This window comes from Sus scrofa, chromosome 11 (assembly GCF_000003025.6).
Source record: "Sus scrofa isolate TJ Tabasco breed Duroc chromosome 11, Sscrofa11.1, whole genome shotgun sequence".
Classification (NCBI taxonomy): Eukaryota; Metazoa; Chordata; class Mammalia; order Artiodactyla; family Suidae; genus Sus; species Sus scrofa.
Window position 1 is genome coordinate 45975366 of NC_010453.5, and position 22749 is coordinate 45998114.

At 39.8% G+C, this 22749-nt stretch overlaps 1 protein-coding gene across 16 annotated transcripts in view; it reads right to left on the reverse strand.

Annotated features, from left to right (window-relative positions):
- The window catches only part of KLF12 (Kruppel like factor 12), a 674377-nt gene continuing 657358 nt past the window's right edge, over window positions 5731-22749 (reverse strand). For 7 of the 16 annotated variants that reach the window (XM_021065116.1, XM_021065123.1, XM_021065124.1 and 4 more), the window contains one exon: window positions 10212-15532. In XM_021065116.1, coding sequence (XP_020920775.1) covers window positions 15351-15532 — 182 coding nt within the window. In that variant the 3' untranslated portion in view covers window positions 10212-15350. 16 annotated transcript variants of the gene reach the window in all.

Sequence of the window (22749 nt, forward strand, 5' to 3'; positions counted from 1 at the left end):
AGCACAGGTTCAATCCTTGGTCTTGGAGCTGAGACCTGCATTAGGCTGCTGCCATGCTGTAGTCAAGAAATATTTACAGAAGAGTTAACATCAATCTCTCGAACTATTCCTAAAAGTTGCAGAAGACATACTGCTTTCTTTTTAAGTCAAGGAATAGATTTATTAAGATAAGATGCTTGAAGACACACTGCTTTTGAACACATTCTGTGAGGCCAGCATCACTCTAATACTAAAACCAAACACAGATACCACAAAAAAGAAACTTACAGACCAATATTACTGATGAGCATAGACGCAAAAATCCTCAACAAAATATTAGCAAACCTAATCCAACAGTACATTAAAAGGATCAAGTGGGATTCATCCCAGGGATGCAAGAACGGTTCAATATCTGCAAATCAATTAATTTGCTACAGTACATTAATGAGCTGAATAATAAAAATTATATGATCATCTCAGTAGGTTCAGAAAAGTTTTTGATAGAATTCAATATCCATTTATGATAAAAACTCTCAACAAAGTTGGTATAGAGGGAAGCTACCTTAACATAATAAAGGCCAATTATGATGAACTTATAGTCAACATCATACTCGATGATGAAAGGCTAAAAGTATTTCCTCTAATATTACTCATAAGACAAAAATGCCTACTCTCTCTACTTTTATTCAATATAATATTGGAAGCCCTAGCCACAGCTATCAGACCAGAAAAAGAAATAAAAGGAATACAAATTAGAAAAAAAAATAAGCTATCACTGTTTTCAGATGATATGGTACTATCCATAGAAAGACACCATCAAAACCCAATTAGAACTAACAAATGAATTCAGTAAAGTCGCAAGATAGATACAAGATAATATACAGGAATTTGTTGTGTTTCTATATACCAATAATAAACTATCAGAAAGAGAAATTAAGAAAACAATTCCACTCACAGTTGCATCAAAAACAGTAAAATGCCTAGAAATAAATCTAACCAAGGAGGTAAATGACTTGTACTTAGAAAAGACACTGACGAAAGAGGCTTGGTAAGTCCAAAATCTGATGGGGGCAGTGGCGGTGGTGGTGGCTGGCAGGTGAGAGAGCAAGTCAGGGAAAAGTTGCAGTTCAAGTCCAAAGGTGTCTGCTGGCAGAATCCCCTCTTTCTTAGGGGAAGTTAGTTAGTCTTTGTTTTATTGAGGCCTCTGATTGAAAGAGGCTCATCCATATTATGGAGGTTAATCTGCTTGACTCAAAGTCCACTTATGTAAATATTTATCTCATCCAAAAAAAAAAAAAAAAACAAACAAACCACCTCATAGAAACATCCTGAATAATGTTTGACCAAATATCTGGGCCAGGTGGCCCAGCCAAGGTGATACATAATAGTAGCCATCAAAGTGGATAAATTGCTTAGTGTGAGATATTAGAAAATCTGGATTTGCCCTGGGAGATGTTGGGCAGGAGAAAAGGAGAGGAAACAGTCAACTAGAGGCTTTCAAACTTTATTTTTTACATTCCGCCTTGTCACATGCATGCCCTATGTACCTAACTAAAACAAAAGCTACGTTTCATCTCCCCTGCTCTATCTCCCCTTCTCTTCCATTCCATTGTGTCCTATACCAGCCCATTCCATTCTTTATTACATTTTTGAAAAGGTTCATCTTGACCTACTAAATGGATTTCATTGACACTAATGGATCCCAAAACTTCTGTTTGCAAATGACAAAAAAAAAAACAAAAACAAAAAACAATTTACGTTTTTGTGTGTGTGTGTGTGTGTGTGTAGCAAATCAAAGAAGACGCTGACAGGTCAGAAAACAAAGGCAGCATACTTCAGGCCTTGAAATGATCCATAAACCAAAAGAAAGAGGTGATTGAGATAATGCACGCAGCCTTACCTCCTTTACCCCCCAGTATTGCACATGCCTTCAAAGTTTACAGAAATAGGAGTTCCCATCTGGCGCAGGGGAAACAAATCTGACTAGGAACCATGAGGTTGAGGGTTTGATCCCTGGCCTCGCTCAGTGGGTTAAGGATCCAGCATTGCCATAAGCTGCGGTGTAGGTCACAGACACAGCTTGGATCTAGAGTTGCTTAAGCTATGGTGTAGGCCAGCAGCGGTAGCTCTGATTTGACTCCTAGACTGGAAAACCTCCATATGCTGCGGGTACAGCCCTAAAAAGCCAAAAAAAAAAAAGTTTACAGAAATCATGGGGAGGGCTTTGGTCTTTCACTGGGCGTAGAATTAGGGATCTGAGCATCTGCATGAAATACAGATCTCAGAGAACATGGAGGCCCAGCTGATTACCTGTGTTACAGAAGCTCGGCTTTCTGTGTTTACCTCTAACTGTCACAACACCTTAGCCAGTTCTGGGTGCTTATCCATTTATATTTTATACTATAGAAGCTGTGCATTTATCTGCTACAATGGGATGTAGCCTAGTTTCAATCAGGGATTACGTTTGAGGCACAAATTTTAAGTACAATACCTACATAGAGTTAAGAACTCAAACGTATGCTTTACGCATGTAAAACTTTTTACTGGTGACTATAATAACATTGACTTTTAAAGTGGCTGAATAAATAAATTTTATGAAATCTCCTAACAATTCCCCCCTGTTTTAGCCATATAAGTTCTTACCTAAGATACATGATATTGTGTGTATATGTGTATGTATTAAACAAAAGAATCAACACCACTGCCCAGTGACTGTGTGGGTTCATGCTGAACATACTATGAAGCAGTGGCTCCAAATTAGCCACGAAAGGTAAGGGAGAGTCCATGGACCTTAGGTCATCAATGGATTGTACCAGCCACACAAATGTAAGCTTTAACGGCCCTAAGGATGATCAATTACTTTAACCCGTCATGACCACGTCTACCTCATGATTTGGTCTCTGGTCAAGCTGAAGAGCTTAGAGGGGTCTGGGGCACAGTAAGGCCACCCCAGGTGTTTGAATTGACCCCAAACTTTGGTGCAGTCTGAAAGCTCTGAGGGATCTGGACATCGCAGAGGCTCATGGCTCAGGCTTACAGTGCCCCGCCAGCCATCCTCTCCAAGGTAGTGGATTACAATATATGCATGTAAATTGTAGCTCTAACAAGATAAAAGAGGGCATTGTGACAGCTATTCACATTTTAAAGCAATTCTGGGGCATCCCTAATGAAGCTGTTTCTAGCGTACTTGCCTGATGTTGCTGATGTCATCATGGCCACACAAAGTGGAGTCACACACACACACACACACAAATTTCTTACAGCAAAACTGAAAAAAAGATCATTGAGAGTTATTCTTGTACAAGGAAAATGTAATTTACTTCAGATATAGACAAGCATTCATGTGTATGGGCTGTGTAGGCGTTCATTGGTGAATTTAGACTAAACAGGAAGTGATGTAAATTATACTTATTACACTGCTGGGAGAGAAATATATTAAATCCAGACAGCACCTCGGACAAAGCACAAGGAATTCATTGTGTGGAAGGAAATTATGCCACTTTGGTGGGAAGACAATGCACTATATGGTCTGAAAGCCATCAAGTGGCCCTTTGGGACTGAAATAATTTTTTAGGGAGTATGATTTTGTTCTAGCACTGAAATATTTTTCTGTTTTGACAAAGCCCCAAGGTATTCTAACCTCAATCACATTTCTTTTTCTGTACTTTTAACTCTTTCATGCTGTTGCTTGGTAGTCATTCACTTGGAGAGAATAAGAAACAAGGAAACCATCAATGTTTAAATTAGAAATCTCAGCTATGGCAAAACTCTAGTAGAGGTGAGAACGGAGGGACTTTCGGAATTATCTAGCACCCATATAATTCCATTGATTGTTGAAGTATCCAGGAATCACTTGGTAGAAGAAACACTGACAAATAAACGACCTTGAGAGTAGAATAGTATCAGGTGTTTGTCACGAGATTTGCCTCGTTGGTCTATGCTTATGACAAAGTCTCCTAGGAGGAGTGGAAGATAAACAAGTAAAACACTAGAGAGCTGGCTTAGCCCCGTGTGTGGCTTAAAGAGATCCCTCAGGCAATCAGGCCAAAGACACATAAATCTGATGTCCAATCTACCGTTTTGATACAAAGTCACATCTCCAAGTGAAGTAACGGAAAAAATTCGGTTCAGCCTTGCACGTTAATCCCATGCTTCTCCAGCGTGTAGAACAGGATAGCCTCTCCTAATTTACTGGCTTCTGCCTGAATGTAATATTTCTAAAATGGCACAACTGAAGTCTTCACAAATATTTTATTTTTTTTAAAAAACGTGCTTACAGTTTATTGACTCCGTTTTCAAAGAATCTTACAATTTTTAGCTGAGTGGTTTCTTCTGCAGAGTCAGCGATGTGATCACCAGGAAAGTGCTGCGGAAGCTTGCGGTGGGATTGGCAATCACTGCCCTAGGACAGCTTCAGATGCTCAAAGCAACAGGCTTGGGAAAGTCAGAAGCACAGTGTGCCAAGCCTCCCGGCTTACGTGGCAGGAGCAGCCTGCGTGGGAGTGGAGAGGGAGCCGTGGTCCTCAAGGCTCTCTGCATGCAGCACCTCTGAGTGGGACCCAAGGACTTCACAGAACTCAACATTCATGTACCAATGGATTTGAGTCAAGAATAAAGTGAGCCCAAACTGATTTTAGTCTCTGAACTATGGTTCGCCAAGTATGAAATGAATAGTATTTATTTGATTGGCTTATATTTATTTGTACATACATAATCACAGGTATCCATTGACTCTTTCTATGATGTTCATGGCTACTTGTCTTCTCTCCCACCTTGACCCCTGCTCCCCATTTTCCATCTTTGCTCCATACCCTTAACCCATACCCCTTTAGTGACTAAGGACACCACTCCTGGAACCAGACTGACTGGGGAAGTTGTCTACACTTGGCACCTTCCTTTTTCATCTGTAAAGTCAGGATAAGAAGCGAGCATAACTTAGGTTTTTTGTAATGAATAAAGGGAGCAAATATAATACTTAGCAAATGATTAGATTTATTAGATTGCTGATTTATTTATTCATTACGAATTATTTTTGTAATGAATAAAGGGAGCAAATTAATACTTAGCAAATTATTAGATTTATTAGATTCCTATTATTAGATTTATTAGATTTATTTTCCTTGGAATCTAGGAAATACTCAAATATTGTTTTAATTTATCATCTATTATTTATCACCACTCTATATAATGGTTAGTGGTATTTACTGCCATTCTCATTGCAGAATAGATTTTTTAGTAGGTCTTCAATTGAAGAACACCGATAGGAGAATAGACTCTTCAAGGGCCTTTAAGCAATTATTGAAAAGATATTCTATTCATTAATGGTTTTACTTTCAAAGGCCTTAAAATCCAGTTTTCTTAAAAACTTACAGAAATAAACTAGCCTTGGCGTGGGCTAGATGGATCATTCAAAACGTAAATGGTGCACAAAGTCTGAAAAATATTATAATTCATTCCATTATAAAGATTCAATTTTAGGCACTGAAAAATGTCATTTTTTTTTCCCTATCCCTTCATATTCTGGACCCATTTTTGATTTTACACTCATTAAAATATTGTGAGAGATCCCTTTTTAGGTCCTGGTTGTTATGAAGTAAAAACCCTGTTCATGTTCTAGTACAGAGTCTATCTCATTTTAAATTACTATACACAAATGGTAAAACTTTTCATAACAAAGGTTTAATTAGAATGGTTAATAACTATGATTTCCAAAGTGTCTGAATCAGCCTTCGTAATAATTAGGGAGTTTTGTTCCATACAAAATGCTTTATTTAACCTTCATGCCTTCATTCAGATAATTATACAAATGCATACAGTTAAAGGTTTAAACTCTATTTCGGTTCACAGCTCAATTCATAGGAAAGTTGAATACAGAAAAGCAATGCACCAACAGAATATGTCTGAGACACCATTAAAAACGATAACACTTGTTCATTTAAACCTCTGAGAATAGACTGGAATAATCATCCTCTGAGAGAATCTCATTAGGAGGGTCTCCCTTTACATTATCATAGGGCAAAAAAAAAAAAAAAAAAAAAAAAATCACAATTTTACAGTAAAAGGAAAAAAGCTCTGAGTATATTTACAATACATACACTATACATAAATACAAGAACAACACTTACATAATATTAATAAACTTATAACAGGGGTTGCCTAAACACTACAGAGTATATAAATGCAGAGGAAACTATTGGGAAATTAGATCTTTCATAAGCTGGAGAAATAAACTCATTTGCAATTAAAACTCTGAACAGAAAACCAAATGAAGACTTAAGAAATGAACACATTTTCTTGCCAGCATCCTGGGTGGGTGGGGGGGAGGGGGGTTAATCCTTTAATGCATAGGACCTCTTCTGGGCATTGAAATTCTCTAGGGTCAGAGACCCAGGAGCCTTTTGTCAAATGACATCTGTAAAGAGAATCAGATGCAGCACATCTATTCAATTTGCTGTTCAGAGGCTTCAAGCCTAGAATAAACATTTTGTCAACCAAAGGATTTTTTTTTTTTGTATTTTTACACAGCGCTTGTAATCCAATCACCAAGTATAATGAGCTAAGTGTCAAGGAAAAGGAAAAAGATGCCTGCTTGATTTGGCCAAAGATGATATTTTTCTTTATCCCCATGTATTTTCTTCAAATGCAACCGAGTGATTTAGTCAAAAGCATATGACGTTTTGAATTGACCCCCACACACCGAGAGCAATGTCTAGACTACTACTAATTATAACTAAGTCATTTTAAGTGGCAGGTAGGTATCTTAAACGTGGTCTGTTCTCATTATTTCACAACACAGAACGTTCTGAGTACATTCTTCTATGGACAAACATGAATTTGCTGGTTTCTCCTTTTTTTTTTTTGAAAAAAAATGAGCATGTGATGATACACATAATTGCATTATGATACAGGATGACAGAGTACAGAAGACAATGTTTTCAAGCTGGTTTTGTAAGTAGTTATCTCCCATCCACAAGGAGGTGGTTTGCCATGTGATGCGATGTGTCCCACACAGACATGAACGAAACAATACAACCACCATTCCGTGGGGGCAGGGGAGCATGGTGATTGTAATAAAGTGGACTTTTAAACACAACAAACTGTAGACAGACACGTTGATAGGAAAGAGCCTTGACTATAGGCACCAGTGCCCCAGTTCAACAACACCCATCCAGTGTAATCAAGGGTGAGGGACAAAATATATCCTGTCATCTGGATGTAATGACAAAAATTCTGCTGTGGGCAAACTAGAAACACACGTAGGGCGAAAGCCATTTCTATAATGTATTAGGCTGTATCTTAGGAGAATAAAATTAGCAGAAAAGAAAGACATCGGTATGTCCTTAAAATATCTTACTTTTTGATTTACGTGAGCACTTTGACTAGCATTTGACCCAAATTCTACTCTCCGATTGACCCTCATTTCTCAACAACAACAACAACAAAATGAATCTCTGTGAAAGTCATGGTAAGCCTGCTTTGGAAAAAAAAGCAAGATATAATACTTCACACAAGGAGTCCCTGGTTCTTGCTTTGCACAAAGGGCCGATTCTGTTGTCTCAAACATTTAAAATTGCTGGGGATGAAAATCCAGAAAGAAAAAGTACCGATGTGACTCTTTCCACCATTCATCTCCTTTCAACTCACCGTTGTGGTTTTGCTGTTGAGAAATTATTGCTTGCGAAGCCTAATTAACTAGGGAGAGAGCCCCTTTTCTGCAGTGGGTTGTGCATATGGAACATGCCTTCAGCATGGAAGGGAATTTGTTTATACAGGTTTTATCTCTTCCCTCAGCCAAGTAACAGGGAGAAAGATCATAATTCAGGAGATTCATTTTCAGGAAAAGAAACATCAAATGACATTCTCTTAATGTTTTCTAAGTCCATTAGCACTTCCATGAATCAATACTGTCAACAGACCTTGTTCTGCCCAGAAAAGGGGTGGGGGTCATTTCTCTGATGCTGGGCAGCATCCTACCTAAAATTCAATTAAACTAACAACAGTTCTATAACACATTATTTAGAAGACTATTTAAAACATCCCAAGGTGAGACATCTGAAAAGGAATTTTCTCTTCTCTCTTCTTGCTCATCCTCTGAATGTTCGTGATTGCCACACCATCAGCCAACTGCCAAGAGTGGACTCTGTTATTAACAGCTAGTTCCACGGAGGTGAACATTTCAAATACAACTTAAATATCCTCTAGAAGGTCTCTACAGGTGGAAAGGCTCTGAGTCTACCTACAAAGAAACGTGCAGAATCGAGAAAACCTGCTCTGTCTAAAATGCTCCCAAGTAGGGCAGGGTTTTGATGATTTTTGGATCTCCAGGCCCAGCAGGAGGCAAGTGACAAGTTCAGGGAGACGTAGGGCTATTGCTCTTTTGTTTCTAATGCTCCTTCATGTATGACTCTCCAGAAAACTGATTTCAACTCTCACATACCACTGCCAAATCATGCGCTATTATCAATCACATGCCTTTTCTTATCTGGAAAATGGGATAACTACACATCCATGATAAAAACTACTTAGAAGAGTTAGAAATGGAAAGTTGGCTCCTGGGAACACACGTGCAGTGTGCTGTGCTTGAAAGAACAGACACTTCAGAGCCAGCGACTGGAAACTTCCACTCCCACTCTGCCGTTCACCGTATCTTGTGTGTGCAGACAACTCAGCCGCCCTTTCCATGCCTCAGTTTCCCACTCGTAACACTTAGAACTGTTATACGAATTAGAGGTGGTATGTCTAAAAAATTACCTAGTATCGTGCTTGGCATATAGTGTTCACTAAAGAATAGGTACTATGTTCAGGGTTTGCTGAAATTTTGCCCTTTCGAGTTTTTAGAACTTTGCGGACAACTTGCAGAAAACAGCCCAGTCCGAAGACTGGCCTTCAGTGAGATGAAGGAACTCAGCAGCTTTCCTTTGACACTCAACTGGTTATTTTACACCTCATCCTGGCACATTTCCTTCTTCTCCCTCTTTCCCGAAATGTGGAGGAGGAACTAGGAGATGATGGTTTTCTAGAACTATGGTCTCGTTCTGGAGAACGTGGTCCATTGTGGTAGTCTTCACTGTCTCAAGCCTGAGTGTCTAATCACAGTTATACTTTCAAAATTGCTCTTACCAAATGTTTGGCTCTGGAAGAGTATAATTTTACTGACAGCCCTCAATAGCTTGTTTGGGTGGATTTGTGCTCTGAGATGGTGTGGCTGGAACATTTCCAGGGCTCGTGTCTATTCATATAATCCTCTTGTATATTTCTATTCACGACTCCACTTATAGCAGTAAAAAAAAAAAAAAAAAAAAAAAAGACAATATTGTGAAGTTCTGAATCTGGAACTTTCCAGGACTAACTGCAAACATTAGTCAAAGGCTAGACCTCCTATATATGTCAGTTGTACTTTAGTAGACTTTTGGAGGAGAAATGATTATATCAATATTTATTCCCAAATGGTTCTTAGATGATAATAGGAAATATTAGGGAGAAAGGAAATGAAGAAATGTAAAGATGGATTTGTGCATTTGATATTAGTGGATAAAAATAAAGGAAAACAGATTATCTTCTCATGTTTCGCTCTAAATAAATTGGCTTTTGTTAACTGAGCAAAACTTTGGGGCAAATCAGTGAAGTTTTCATCTCAAAATTATAATTGCCATATGCCAGAGTGTGTGCTGGAGCTAATGATAAAGTTCAGATTTGCATTTTTACATTCTCTAAGGAAGATAAAATTACGAAATGCTAACATAAATAAGATTAGGTATATTCAAAACACACCAAATAATTTTTGAGGGGTTTTGTGAAGAGATTCCCTTTACTATGGGCATATATTTACTCTGTGTGCATGTGTTTCCCAAATGTGGAAGAAAAAAAATCCAGTTTGATGAGGAATTATTGCTGTGTAAAAGCAGAGGAATATCTCATTGGTCATAATGTTTATTGACAGGCACTTTCAGTTTTTAATTCACTTCTGAAAATGGGCATTATCTTATTCCTCCTGCCAGTACAGATTCACTTCTCATGTGGCCTTATCGATAGCACTTATTGGTCAACACAGAGCCACAGTTAAATAGTATTCTTTCTGGGATTCAGAAAAAATAAACCCCTGTAGAGGTTTGTTTTGTTTTGATTTGTTTGCTTTTTTCTGATTGAGAACTACTTCACTGAGGAGGAAGGTAACTGAGAAAAGAGACCAGTTGCTCATTTTTTTTTTTTTTTCTTTTAAGCACAAGACATCCATGCATCTGTTTTGCTCTTTCAAGCAAAGACATTGCGAGTTTGGAATCAGTTGTCTGCAACTTAAAATGACTTCACTGTGTTCTAACCCATCCTGGCTGAAAGGCGACAAGTGGCCACTGCATTTTGTCAGGGAGCATGAGGGCTGTGCTCTGACCAAGTGGAACAGAGTTGCCATGGCAACACCGCTAATTGTATGTAAGATATACAAGGCATATCTGAACAAGTTTTTCTTTTTTTATTGTGATGAAAACTAGAAGCTCTTTTTCCCAACATACTTCATCAAACTATTTACAACCTCTGTAAAATTTGTGAGTTTGAAAATACTTTTCCACTATCACATATGTTACGAATACAGCAAAATAGCTTCACTCTATTTTCTTTTAAGATGCAGTATCCTATTTCATTTTCTTATGAAAATCTGAATTTCTATTGCAATTGCACAGTATTTAGCATATTTAAAGTACCAATGGACATGGGTTGCTAAACAGACATTATTCTATAATGAAACTGAGAAAATATAGCATTTAAAATTTTTATGTACACTTCTTAACTATAAAATGCAGGCAAAGTCATATATAGCATCATAAGCTGATTCCTTAATAAGGTAAATAACTTACATTTCTAGACAGCATGGATTATTACAAATTCATTCTTTTTTAAAAAAGTTCTTCATTGATATTTATTAGCCCACTGGCTGCTGCATATACAGGTGTGTATTCAGGTGTGCATGTGTTGGCGGTGCCTGTACAGGTAAGAGGAAGGCAGTGTGGGGATACGTAGAAATGTGATATGGAAGACATGGTTTACCAAACCCTTTTACTAAACAAAAGCAAATCAAATTGATTTTTTAATGAGATGCACTACCTCGGAAAACTGGAAGGAAGAGATCTGATCAATGAAGCTGTAGAATACATTTACCTCCTAAATTTACAGGCGTTAGTTAGTAAGGACCAAAATCTGAGACTGGATTATGGACTATGAGTATTAAGGCTTCCTGGGCCTATTATGATTCATAATAGTTATCTCACATTCAGTCCCTTACACAAAGACTACAACTCAACACATCATGAATGCTGGTATTCTTAACACTGCTTCAATTCTGTCAATCCTTACTCTAAATGTTAAGACACCTTTATAACGACATCATGGCTACACTTCTAAGCAGTCATAACAATATAACAAAGGCGTACTAATACATCTGAAGGCCTCACCTCACCAGATTTATTCAATTGCAGCTTTGGTAAGTATAATAAATAAAGTACAGAATGAGGAATACTGCATCTTTATCCATATACATGTTATCATTCTAATGAACTGATTTCAAAGTGCAGAATTATATTTATGTTTAAAACACAAAGCAATTTGAAGTCACAACAACTGTATAAAAATGAACACAATTTTTGTATAAGCTATGCCAAATTTCAATCATAAGGAGAATGGGCTTTTTAATCATCTAGAACTGGCATCTGTAAACTCGGTAGCATTTTGCAAGGTTTTTTTTCCCCTGACATTTCTCTTCCTATTTTCCACTTAAACTTTAAAGTGAATAAAAAGTGCTCTTTTTTTTTTTGTTAAAAAAATGTGGTTTATGTTACTGTTATTCAACTGCTTTTGAAAATAAATGTCCTATAGTGTTTTGTAAAAGTAATGTCAGGAAATAGAATAATGTATATGGTAAAGCCCTTAAGAATTTCAGTCTAAATGCCTTAATAGAACTTAAGACAAGTTATCAAGCAGGCTTCTCAGAGTCCACACAAAATTAATGGGATGGAGGTGAATGGGGAAGTGAGAATCTTTCCCCAAACAGCCTAAGATCATAATGTGAGGAAGAAATCTATTAAAACATCAAAGTCTGAACCTCATAGCTTTCCAAATAATATTAACTTCCTTAAAATCAATCTCTGCAATGCAAACGAGATAGTCAGGTCGACTGTAGCTTCTCAAGCCATTACAGCTCCCTGTGTCTAAGTTCTGAAACACGTACATATGCCCAGCTGCAAATTAAACAGCTTCAAATTTAAAACCAAAGAATGTTTCCAGTTAGTGAACAACTGAGAAGTCCTTTGGATTCTACTCCTTTTCTGTTGTTCATCATCTACTGTGCTTTTTAAAAGAGGCTAGAATGGACTAAGACAAAATGGAAGAGGCTTTTCCATGCCTGAAGAAATGTAATTCCTTCTCTTCCAAACCACTTTCCTTTCCAAGGGGAAACACTTTCCTTCGCCAAGGAAAATTTGCTATGTCCCAAGACAAGCCCCAGGTAAGTTTCAGTCCTGGGACTAGATCAGCCATTCATTCACTACTTGTGCTTGGATCCCTCCTTAGAAGTATCAATAGGTCAAAAGGGGGAAATGATATAATGCTGACAGGTTTTATCAGTAAACTTTCTCAGTTGGGTTTCCACTTTCAGGGGGTAAGCAGAAACGCTCACTTCCCTGAATCTTTCCTATGTTATTAGAGGGGAGCATCTCATTTCATTCTGTGCTAAATTTAAAGCAAGCTGTCACTCAGGAAGCTCCCGCTGCCTGTCAGTTCTATGATTTCTAAAAACCATTTCTACCTGTAATATTCTCAAGATCTCTTAGCAGAGAAAAGGATTGGCCCTTCTTATGAGAGCAGGCAGAATTCAATCAAGTCTGCCCTTCACCTGAGTGATTCACCTACTACCTGCCAACTGGGTTCCAGGACTAGCATAGAGGGCTTCACAGCTGTGTTCGCTGTGCTCTGTGTTCGGTATGCTCTGTGTTCTTTGCCACTGACCAGTAACCGACACTGGCATTTCTATTCAAAATGGTCAGAGGCAATGAGAAGTAGGAGTTGCATACAGTACAGATAAAACTTTCCAGTTAGTAAAAAACAAACACACAAACAAAACATACCCCCGGTGCTTGGTGGGTAGTACATTGTGTACCTAAAGAAGCTATTTATCCATAGAATTGCAGCCCTTGTTGGAGGGAAATTGCCTGATGAATTTTTCAGATGTGGCAGAAAATGTAGAGCAAACATTTTTGAAGACAGAATTTGACCTGAAAATCATTACGCTGTTGCTTGAACCTTAAACAAAAAAAAAAAAATCCTTTTCATGCCATCCAACACAAATCATCCTTGTTTCAATGTTTATAGTTTTTGCTTTATCAGAATAAGATTATCTGAACTAGAAGATGATCCTGAAAAGGATAATTCTGCAACTAAAAATCATTTCAGAATGTTCAAACCTTTAAAAATGAGCTACTACTATTTTGAGGTTAATTTGTGCAGTTCCCCAAATCAAGTGTTTGTAATTAAAATATATTGCAAAGGTCTATGCTGGCAACTTCTTATATCTAAGCTATAAAAAATCTTAACAACAACAACAACAATTAACAAAACAAAACAAAACAAAACCTCACCAAGCCCCTTAGCCACAAAAAGCTGAAAAAACCCAGCTTTTAGTGGGGAAAAAATATGATAATTTTTCTGAAAGAATGCTCATTGGTGATGTATTGCTTTGTTTATTATAGACTCTGCTAGTTGCAAAAAAGGCTCATAATTTTTAGGGGGTGGATGGGACTACAATTTCCTCTCACCCTCAGCACAGGATGAGTGGGTTCGGCATCCCTGTAGATGCCATTGCAGAATCACTGGGTCCTAATAATACAGTTTAGAAAATGAAATCTGTAGAGAAGAACCTATTGGAGAGTCACTTATCCTTGGCTCTCCAAGGGTGGAAACTAGCACCATGTCAGAATTTCCTTGGGGAGCATTCTCTTCCCACTGACTCAGTTCCAAGGAGAAATGACCCATTCACCCAAGAGTTAATTCCCTGCTATGCCTCTGTGGCCTTTCTAGTCACCAAATAACTGTTTTCAAACAAGAAAAGGGGGAGCGTAATCTTTAATTGTGGTACTCAACCAAGCAGGACAACAAACAGCAGAAAGATTACCTCAGTGCTGTAAATGTAACCAAGACATCTAAAATACTGGGGTGTTTTTTACAATCCCTTTAGTAAGTATGAAAATTGGTAATGTGAGTCCTCAGTGAAGTTATTGTAGGAAAGTCCTTTTATTCATTATTGCTTTTCTCCTCAAGAGGTGCATTCTTTCCATCTCCACTTTGTCTGATTTTTTCATGTTCACTGACTTTACCTGGGCAGCCCCACCTCTTACCTTGGTGCCAGTGTGTCTAAGAAAGTTCCCCCCACCCCCCGGCCGGATTCCTTGTAATCAAATACTAGGGGCAGGAAGAGATGATGCCTAGGTGACAGAACACTGCGATGTGAAGTGGGGCAGTAGTTTTTTTTTTTGTTGTTGTTGTGGTTTTTTTTTTTTTTTTTTTTTTTTTTTTTTTGACAGGCTCTTCCTATTCAACTACAGAACAGCTCTGGGCCCATCCATGCCAGGGCAGACACCAGGACTAGACTCCAACTGAAATGTCGCTGCCCCTCTGCTCCAACAGATGAACAAAACAGAATCAAAACAAAACAAAAAACGATCAACAACAAACAAATGAAAGAATCAATGTTGGGTTTCTCCAGGGCATGGCATAATGACAAGTCGCGGATGGTATCGAGTTGCCTGCCGCCATCACTATTGCAAAGGGCTGCCTGAGTGCTCCTTTCTTTCCAGGTAATGGAACCTCTCCAACAGCTTCTTCTTTTCTACTTTCATGCCGCTTGCTGGTAACAGATTGGATGTGTGTTCTATCTTACTTAGACAGTAACTAAAACGTTTGTAAAAAGGGGCTCGGGGAGTGGGATGAGGGGAGAGCCATCCAAATTACAAGGTCTTGCTCTAGCCATCCATTTGTGGCAGATGACCTGTTAAAGTATCAATCACAACATGTCTGACAGCTCAGAAAATGTACAAACTACAAACATCTTTAAATGGCAGAGTACACAGCACGGAAAACAATGCCTGTCTCTTCAGCCTTTGTGTCACCGGTCTCCCAGGCCCGCATGAAGTCGTTTCTCGTGTAGTCATGATGGGGTTACCTTCAGACAGAAAGGAGAAGCGGTACAACTTCTTTTTCCTGCTCGACTTTCAGACATCGTGGGATGGTGATGCCCTTTCGCGTTAACACTGTGAAGGGGATTCAGCCCTGCTGAATTGGGTGCCACGAAGAGATCCAGCTCTTACGCTCAGCTGGACAGGTAGCCTTCCTCACACCAGCATGTGCCTCCGGCGGTGCAGTGCCAGGTGATCTGACCGGGAAAAGCTGCGATCACAGTCCGCGCACTTGAATGGCTTCACTCCCGTGTGTTTGCGGTAATGCCTCGTCAGTTCATCCGAGCGAGCGAACTTCCAGGTGCAGCCTTCCCAGGTACACTTGTAGGGCTTCTCTCCTGGAAGAAACAAAGGGACACAGGCTTTGGTGGTCCATCATTGCCCCACAATAACCAAGCCGGCTGGGTATTTGGGGAAATGATGGTTCTCAATGGAGTTTCCATTTGGTGATCCTTTGTCAGGAAACCTAGCCATCCCACCAGCAGGTGTTGAGTCAGAGAGATGGCGTTTCAATCTCATCTCTCTTGCTGTGACATCAGGCAAGTCAGTCAACCTGTGCATACTCAGTTATGGGCAAGTTACTTTGCAGTCCAAATGTCAAAAGGCAGAGACTAGATATAATCACCACTGGTAGATTAAAAAGGCATATCAGAGACCTCCACCTATATTGACTTGGCCTGAGGGCTGAAACCCACAAAGAATTATAACAGGTCATTTGGTATGTTTTATTTCAATACTCCTCCAAAAAGCGCATCCCTAGATGTGTAAAGGCTATTTTATTTTTATTTAAAAACTTTTTTTAAAAATGATTTTTATTTTTTTATTATAGCTGGAAAAAAGTGTTCTGTCAATTACACTGTTCTGTCAATTTACAGTGTTCCGTCAATGTTCTACTGTACAGCAAGGTGACCCAGTCACACATACACACACATATTCTTAAAGGCTATTTTAAGATATCACCTTTTACCTCTCACACAAAATTTCAATAAAAGGTAAAGGACTCCACCACCCCCAGAAATTAGGTTTTCAGTACTTATTATTGATAAATATCTATTGTTTGCTTCTCTACCGGGAATGAATCCCAGGTAGCTGAATAATATACAGTTTAAATATCTTCTTCAGTGACTTAAGAATTAGGGCAAGCCCTGAGGAATCGTCAAGTTGGTCCTAGCATTGAAACCCACAGTAAAAAGCAGTCTGAAGGAGGATGTAATTTGACCAGGGCCCTCAATCAACCTGTAAGGACAGTAAAATATGCAAAGGCTTTGCTGGGTAAAGATACACTGTCCATTGTCCAAATGAGCTCCCAGGGGGAGTGGGACAATAGTTGACTCAGGTGTGCTTTTTTCCTGGCTCTCCTTCAGAATGTCCCCATGCAACCCCGAAAGAACTGATCTCTCCCCTACCCCTTCCATCCAGTAGTCAACGACATGCTGCTTAGCCACACAAGGCATCTGGTAAGAGGGCCTAAGATAGGGAAGGGAGTTATCTGCTGATTCCAACACAGAGTGAGCTACGTTAAATCCACTCTACAGATGAGAAAACTCAGGCTCACCATAGTGAAGTAACTTGGCTGAGGTCAGTGAATGGATACGTCTGGTTCCAAATCCAGCCCTTTTCACTCTGCCTGAGGGAATGGATAATTCCTTCCCTATCCAAACTTTGTCATATCCTTGGGCAATGCTGATTTCACGTTCTTAGATACTTTCAAATTTTTCAACTCCTATTTCTATTAAGTCACCTATCACAATATATCACACAGATTTTCTTTAGATGCCTTTCTCCTCTCCTTTATGTTCTGAATACCCAGAGATGAAGAATGACACCTCTCCTATTTCAGTATCCTCAGGGCTTAAAGTAGGTACCAAACAGTGCTTGAACAAATTAATAAAACTGCACCACACAGACATGCTCACACAGAGGTGTGTACACAGGAAACTACGAAGTCCTATAGATGAGATGTATAAATCATGCCTCCATGAGAAAACTAGATTGAATCAGACCCAACAGTTATCGTTCAACTGTCCAATAAATGCTAACTATATGAGTCCTTGTAGGATCAAATGGCCCTTTCAGAGAAGTGAGTGAATCGTACAGACCAGTTAAATCTAAAATATTGAAGTGTTAATTGTGGCTCACAGAAAGCTCCAAGTTACTCTGAAAGGGCTCTGGTCAAGTAAATCCTACTGACCGGATTAATCTAAACCTTCAACTTCCGACTCACTCTGGATGTCCTATGGGGATGAACATCTGCATTGACAGGTATCTACTGTTCAGAATTTAATAGGATTTAACAAAAAATCAGCAAAACTCCTAATTTAAAAAGGTTGGCAGACCACTCTATGGTATGTCCATGGCAACTGATAAAATGCTCTTATTTGCATGTCATCACTACATATATCTTTTTTTTTTTTTGAAATTTACATCATTAGCATGGGTTCTAATAAGCTGAGCTTGATAGAAAGCTTGTCTTCAAAGACACATCCATCTTTGGGGCACTGAGCTCAGCTAGCTCTTCATTATCAACGGGCTTCTCCTAGCTATCTCCTATGGTGCCAGGGAACCAGCTACAGAGTGTGCAGGCCTAAGAAGGAAAGAATAAAAGATTTTCTTATTGGGGAATGGGCATTGCTCAGTTGGGTGTTGGCAGGATGCGTGTTTCTGTCTTGGTGGGGAAGGGTCAAATGAGTTTAACTGGGGTTAGGCAAGCTCCTAGACCATCACCTTGCTGTTGCAGAGAGAGAGGAAGGGGCGCCATGACCAGAATGGGCCTGGAAGTAAGCAGAGGCAACAGAAGGAGAGGGCGCTTCAGTCTCACCTTGGGAAGGATGCTGGGGGCTGGTATGGCCACCATAGGGACAGTCTGTTCTTTCTTTTAGGGGCTCTTTGACTTCCCTTGGACACACAATTTAGACATTTATACTCTCTAATTTCATCCTCTAAATGGTAATAAACATACTTTCACTTTCATGTTGGCTGCTAAAATAATGGTATTTATGCTCTTTCCACTTGAAAATCTATAGCAGGGGAGGTAAACCATGCCCCCTCCCCACGCCAAATTCAGTCTGTGGCCTGTTTTTTGTGCAATCTGCAAGCTAAGAATTATTTTTAATATTTTTATTTATTTATTTTTTCCTTCTTTTGGCTGCACCTACAGTATATGGACGTTCCCAGGCCAGGGATCAATTCTAAGCTGCAGCGATGACCTATGCCACAGCTGTGGCAATACTGGATCCTTAACCCATGGCACCAGGCTTGGGATTAAATCTGTACCACCTCAGAGACAGTGCTGGATTCTTAACCTGCTGCACCCCAGTGGGAACTCCTGTTTTCACACTGTTAAATGGTTGGGGAAAAAAAAAAAAAAAAAGAGGGCTATTTCATAGCATGTGTGAAAATTGTATGAAATTCAGAGTTCCTGAATCTGACACAGTGGAAACAAATCTGACTAGTATCCACGAGGATGCAGGTTCAATCCCTGGCCTCGCTAAGTGGGTTGGGGATCTGGCATTGCCATGAGCTGTGGTGTAGGTCGCAGACTCTGCTTGGATCTCGCATTGCTGTGGCTGTGGTGTAGGCCTGCAGCTACAGCTCTGATTCATCCCCTAGCCTGGGAACCTCCACGTGCTGCAGGTGCAGCCCCAAAAAAGAAAATTAAATAAAATTCAAATTTTAGTGTCCATAAATCAGTTTTGATTGGAACACAGTCACGCTCATTTTTCTGTGTACTGTTTATGGCTGATTTCCAGTGACAGCAGAATTGAGCATTGCCACAGAGAATGCATGGTCTGTAATAACTAAAATACTCATTACAGAAAGTTTGGTGACCCTGATGTAAGAGATGGGCACCTCAGCTTTTTGCAGGCTTTCTGATTACGTTACCTTAATCAATCAGAGTACATAGCACACACTGTTAGTTTGAGATGGGTGGGTAAGGGAATATTTTGGCTGCAGAATAATCACTTATTCTCAATTGAGGATCCTAAGTTAAAATTCGAACAGTCCTCCTGGTAATGAACACACATAACCATTCATGCCAAATACATTATTTATTTATTTAGTCTTTTTAGAGCCACACCTGCAGCATATGGAGGTTCCCAGGCGAGGGATCAAATCAGAGCTGCAGCTGCCGGCCAACAGCAACACGGGATCCAAACCATGTCTGTGATCTACACCCCAGCTGACGGCAATGCTGGACCCTTAACTCGCTGATCGAGGCCAGGGATCGAACCTGTGTCCTCATGGATACTAGTCAGGTTAATTACCACTGAGCCATGATGGGAAACACTTTAACGTGAGAGTCCCGTGCAAGAGGAAATGTGTGGTTATCTGGAAAGGCTCACCCAATTCAATCTTGGTTTTAAATGTCTTTGGGATCTGGAGTTCCTGTTGTGGCTCAGCGGTTAACGAACTGACTAGAATCCGTGAGGACCAGGGTTTGATCCCTGGTCTCGCTCAGGGGGTTAAGGATCTGGCTTTGCTGTGAGCTGTGGTATATAGGTCGAATATGTGGCTTGGATCCCACCTTGCTATGGCTGTGGCTGTGACCAGCAGCTGTAGCTCCGACTGGACCCCTAGCCTGGGAACCTACATATGCTGAGGGTTTGGCCCTTAAAAAACCAAAAAATAAAAAAAAAAAAAAAGATTTCAGGATCTCATGAGTAAGGTCTTCCCTATGAGGGTGAGTGGGGGCTAGAATGTCTTTGTATACTTTACCTGGTAACCAGGTAACCAGAAGCACATGGATTCTACAGCGAGGGAGCCATACCCCACTCACCCCCCTTTCACTGCAGTTGTGCCACCACGGCCACAACGAAGGATGATGACTACTGCTCCACTGAGCCTGGAAAGGAGGGCGTGTGGACTGAAGGATCAGAAAGCAGGAGCTCAGATGTTTGGCATCATGTCTAAGATGGATATTTCAAAGCTGAGAGGCAGGGAAAGCACCAATGATGGCAAGAATTTCTTTGGGCTCACAAATATGCAGAGGAAACTTAGTGTAAAATCTGAAAAGTATTCTGTGAGGTGGAGTCAGGAACCATAAGCCATCGTGAGGGTCAGGGAGGGAACTGGCCTCCAAAATACTAGAGGCAGCCACGTTCCTACCTCATGAATAAAACCAGTGAAAATGATGTCTAAGTTTATAAGCTATGAGGGGCTAAGTGATTAATGAAGGCACATTAAAAAGAATGTAAACGTTCTCACCTGGTTGGCGGGGGGGACCAATATCAGAAAACAGTAAAGTTAATTATTCAGTGATGGACGAGTTTTCCTTGAAACTTTTCTTACAAAAAAAGTTTACTTTTTTTTTAATACCTAAAAATATTTCTTATGTATTATTTCTTGCCATGTTTCCTCATTAATAAAACCCCCTTCTTAGAAAAAAGAAAACAAGACCTTTAAATCTTTCGCATCTTGAGGCTGAGCTATGGATGTGGAGGAAGGGGAGACACCTGCTTGGACCGGGCAGAGGGTGGGCTTCTGCCCCTCATTCAAGAGGGAGCTAGGTTTCTTTCTTCTTCTTTTTTTTTTTTTTTAAGCAGGAACTTTTTTTTTTTTTGCACTTTTTTTGCTTTTTAGGGCATATGGAAGTTCTCAGCCTAAGGGCTGATTCTAAGGGTTGAATCGGGGAGCTGCAGCTGCCAGCCTATGCCACAGCGACAGCAATGATGCAGGATCCAAGCTGCATCTGTGACCTACACCACAACCCACAGCAACACCAGATCCTTAACCCCCTGAGCGAGGCCGGGAATCAAGCTCACATCCTCATGAATACTAGTCGGGTATGTTTCTAATGAGCCACAACAACTCCCAGAACTAACATTCTTTAAATTGAAGCATAGTTGATTTACAATGCTGTGTTAGTTGATGGTGTACAGCAAAGCGATTTGGTCATACATATATTCTTGTTCACATTCTTTCCCATTATGGTTTATCACAAGATATTGAATATGGTTCCTTGTGCTATATAGTTGGTCCTTGTTTATCCATCGTATATGTAATAATTTGCATCTGCTAATCCCAAAGTCCCAGTCCATCCCTTTCCTACGTCCTTCCTCCTTGGAAGGACCCAGGTTTCTGTTACATCCAACTGGATGCCTAGCATTTCATTAAAAAAAGAAAAATCAAAAAATGCTCTCTTTGGACTAGTCAGGTTTTAGAAATGGACACAGAACAATTCTAGCACGACAACTACATGGTATGGAAAAATGCATAGGATATTTTAGGCTGGTGCTTTGAAGCAATTTAAAGGGCGTGATCTTATAAACAAATCAAGATAACTGAAACTAACATCATGATGTGAGGAAAAACTAAGATGATCGACGTGTAAGGTACACTGTCATCTGTATAAATGGGCTCTGAAAGAGGGAATGAAGAACAGACAGAATCCTTCCTCCATCCTCCCTTCTTTCCTTTGCATCTAGGTAGAAAATAAAAAGTCCAATTTAATGTTGAAGAAGTCAGCGGGGGACATGGGATGGAGGTGAATTTTCCATGAACATCTTCCATGAGTTCGTTTGAACAGTCACGGGAGTCAGGCATCTCCCAGGGTTTGTGTTGCTACTATGTGCAGCTGTTCTGCATCAGGCTGAAGGGTGGTGACTGAATACGTGATTTCAAGTCATTTCTTCAGGAACAGTGAATTGTCCTTAAATTCATTTGAATTAGAATTCTGCAAATGTGTTATTCAAAACTGCTTTCCCTAGAAATGGGCTAAAAATAAAAAGAGCATGCCCACCTTTTCTTTCTTTTTTTTTTTTGTCTAACTCACAGATACTATTTGAATCCTTAAGAGTAAAACCTTCATAAGTGTATTTAAATATTTTTCAAAATAATCAGAGGTTCTGATGCCACCATCAGATCATCTTTGATTTTTGTTTCTTATATGAATCCCATGAAATCATAAAATGATAGGAAATGGCACGGTATATATTTTGACCAAGAAGCACAGTAAGTGATTCTTCTTTTTAAAGCCAGGGCATCAAGTTGATAATGCAGAAGAAAAAAAAAAAAAAAATCAAAGGACCCAAGCTGGGTAATTGGTAGCTTAAAGATGAGGCTCAGCTTGAGGTGCAGTTATTAACTTTAAGGCTTTTGATTCTGAAGTGAAGGTCTCTATGTCCCAGGACAAATCCATAAGCCATTTCCACCTTTTTTTGTGTGTGTGTCTTTTTTGCTATTTCTTTGGGCCACTCCCCGTGGTATATGGAGGTTCCCAGGCTAGGGGTCGAATCAGAGCTGCAACCCCCGGTCTACCCCAGAGCCACAGCAACGCGGGATCCGAGCCGCATCTGCAACCTACACCACAGCTCATGGCAACGCCGGATCGTTAACCCACTGAGCAAGGACAGGGACCGAACCCGCAACCTCATGGTTCCTAGTCGGATTCGTTAACCACTGCACCATGACGGGAACTCCCCATTTCCACCTTTTAATGTGAGGTGGAAGAAGAAGAAGAATGTGATCATTTTTCAGCACACTCAGCCCTCTTTCAGTTCTTTCTATGACCTGAACTATGAAAACTTCTGAAAAAGGAAAATGTTATTAATCAAAA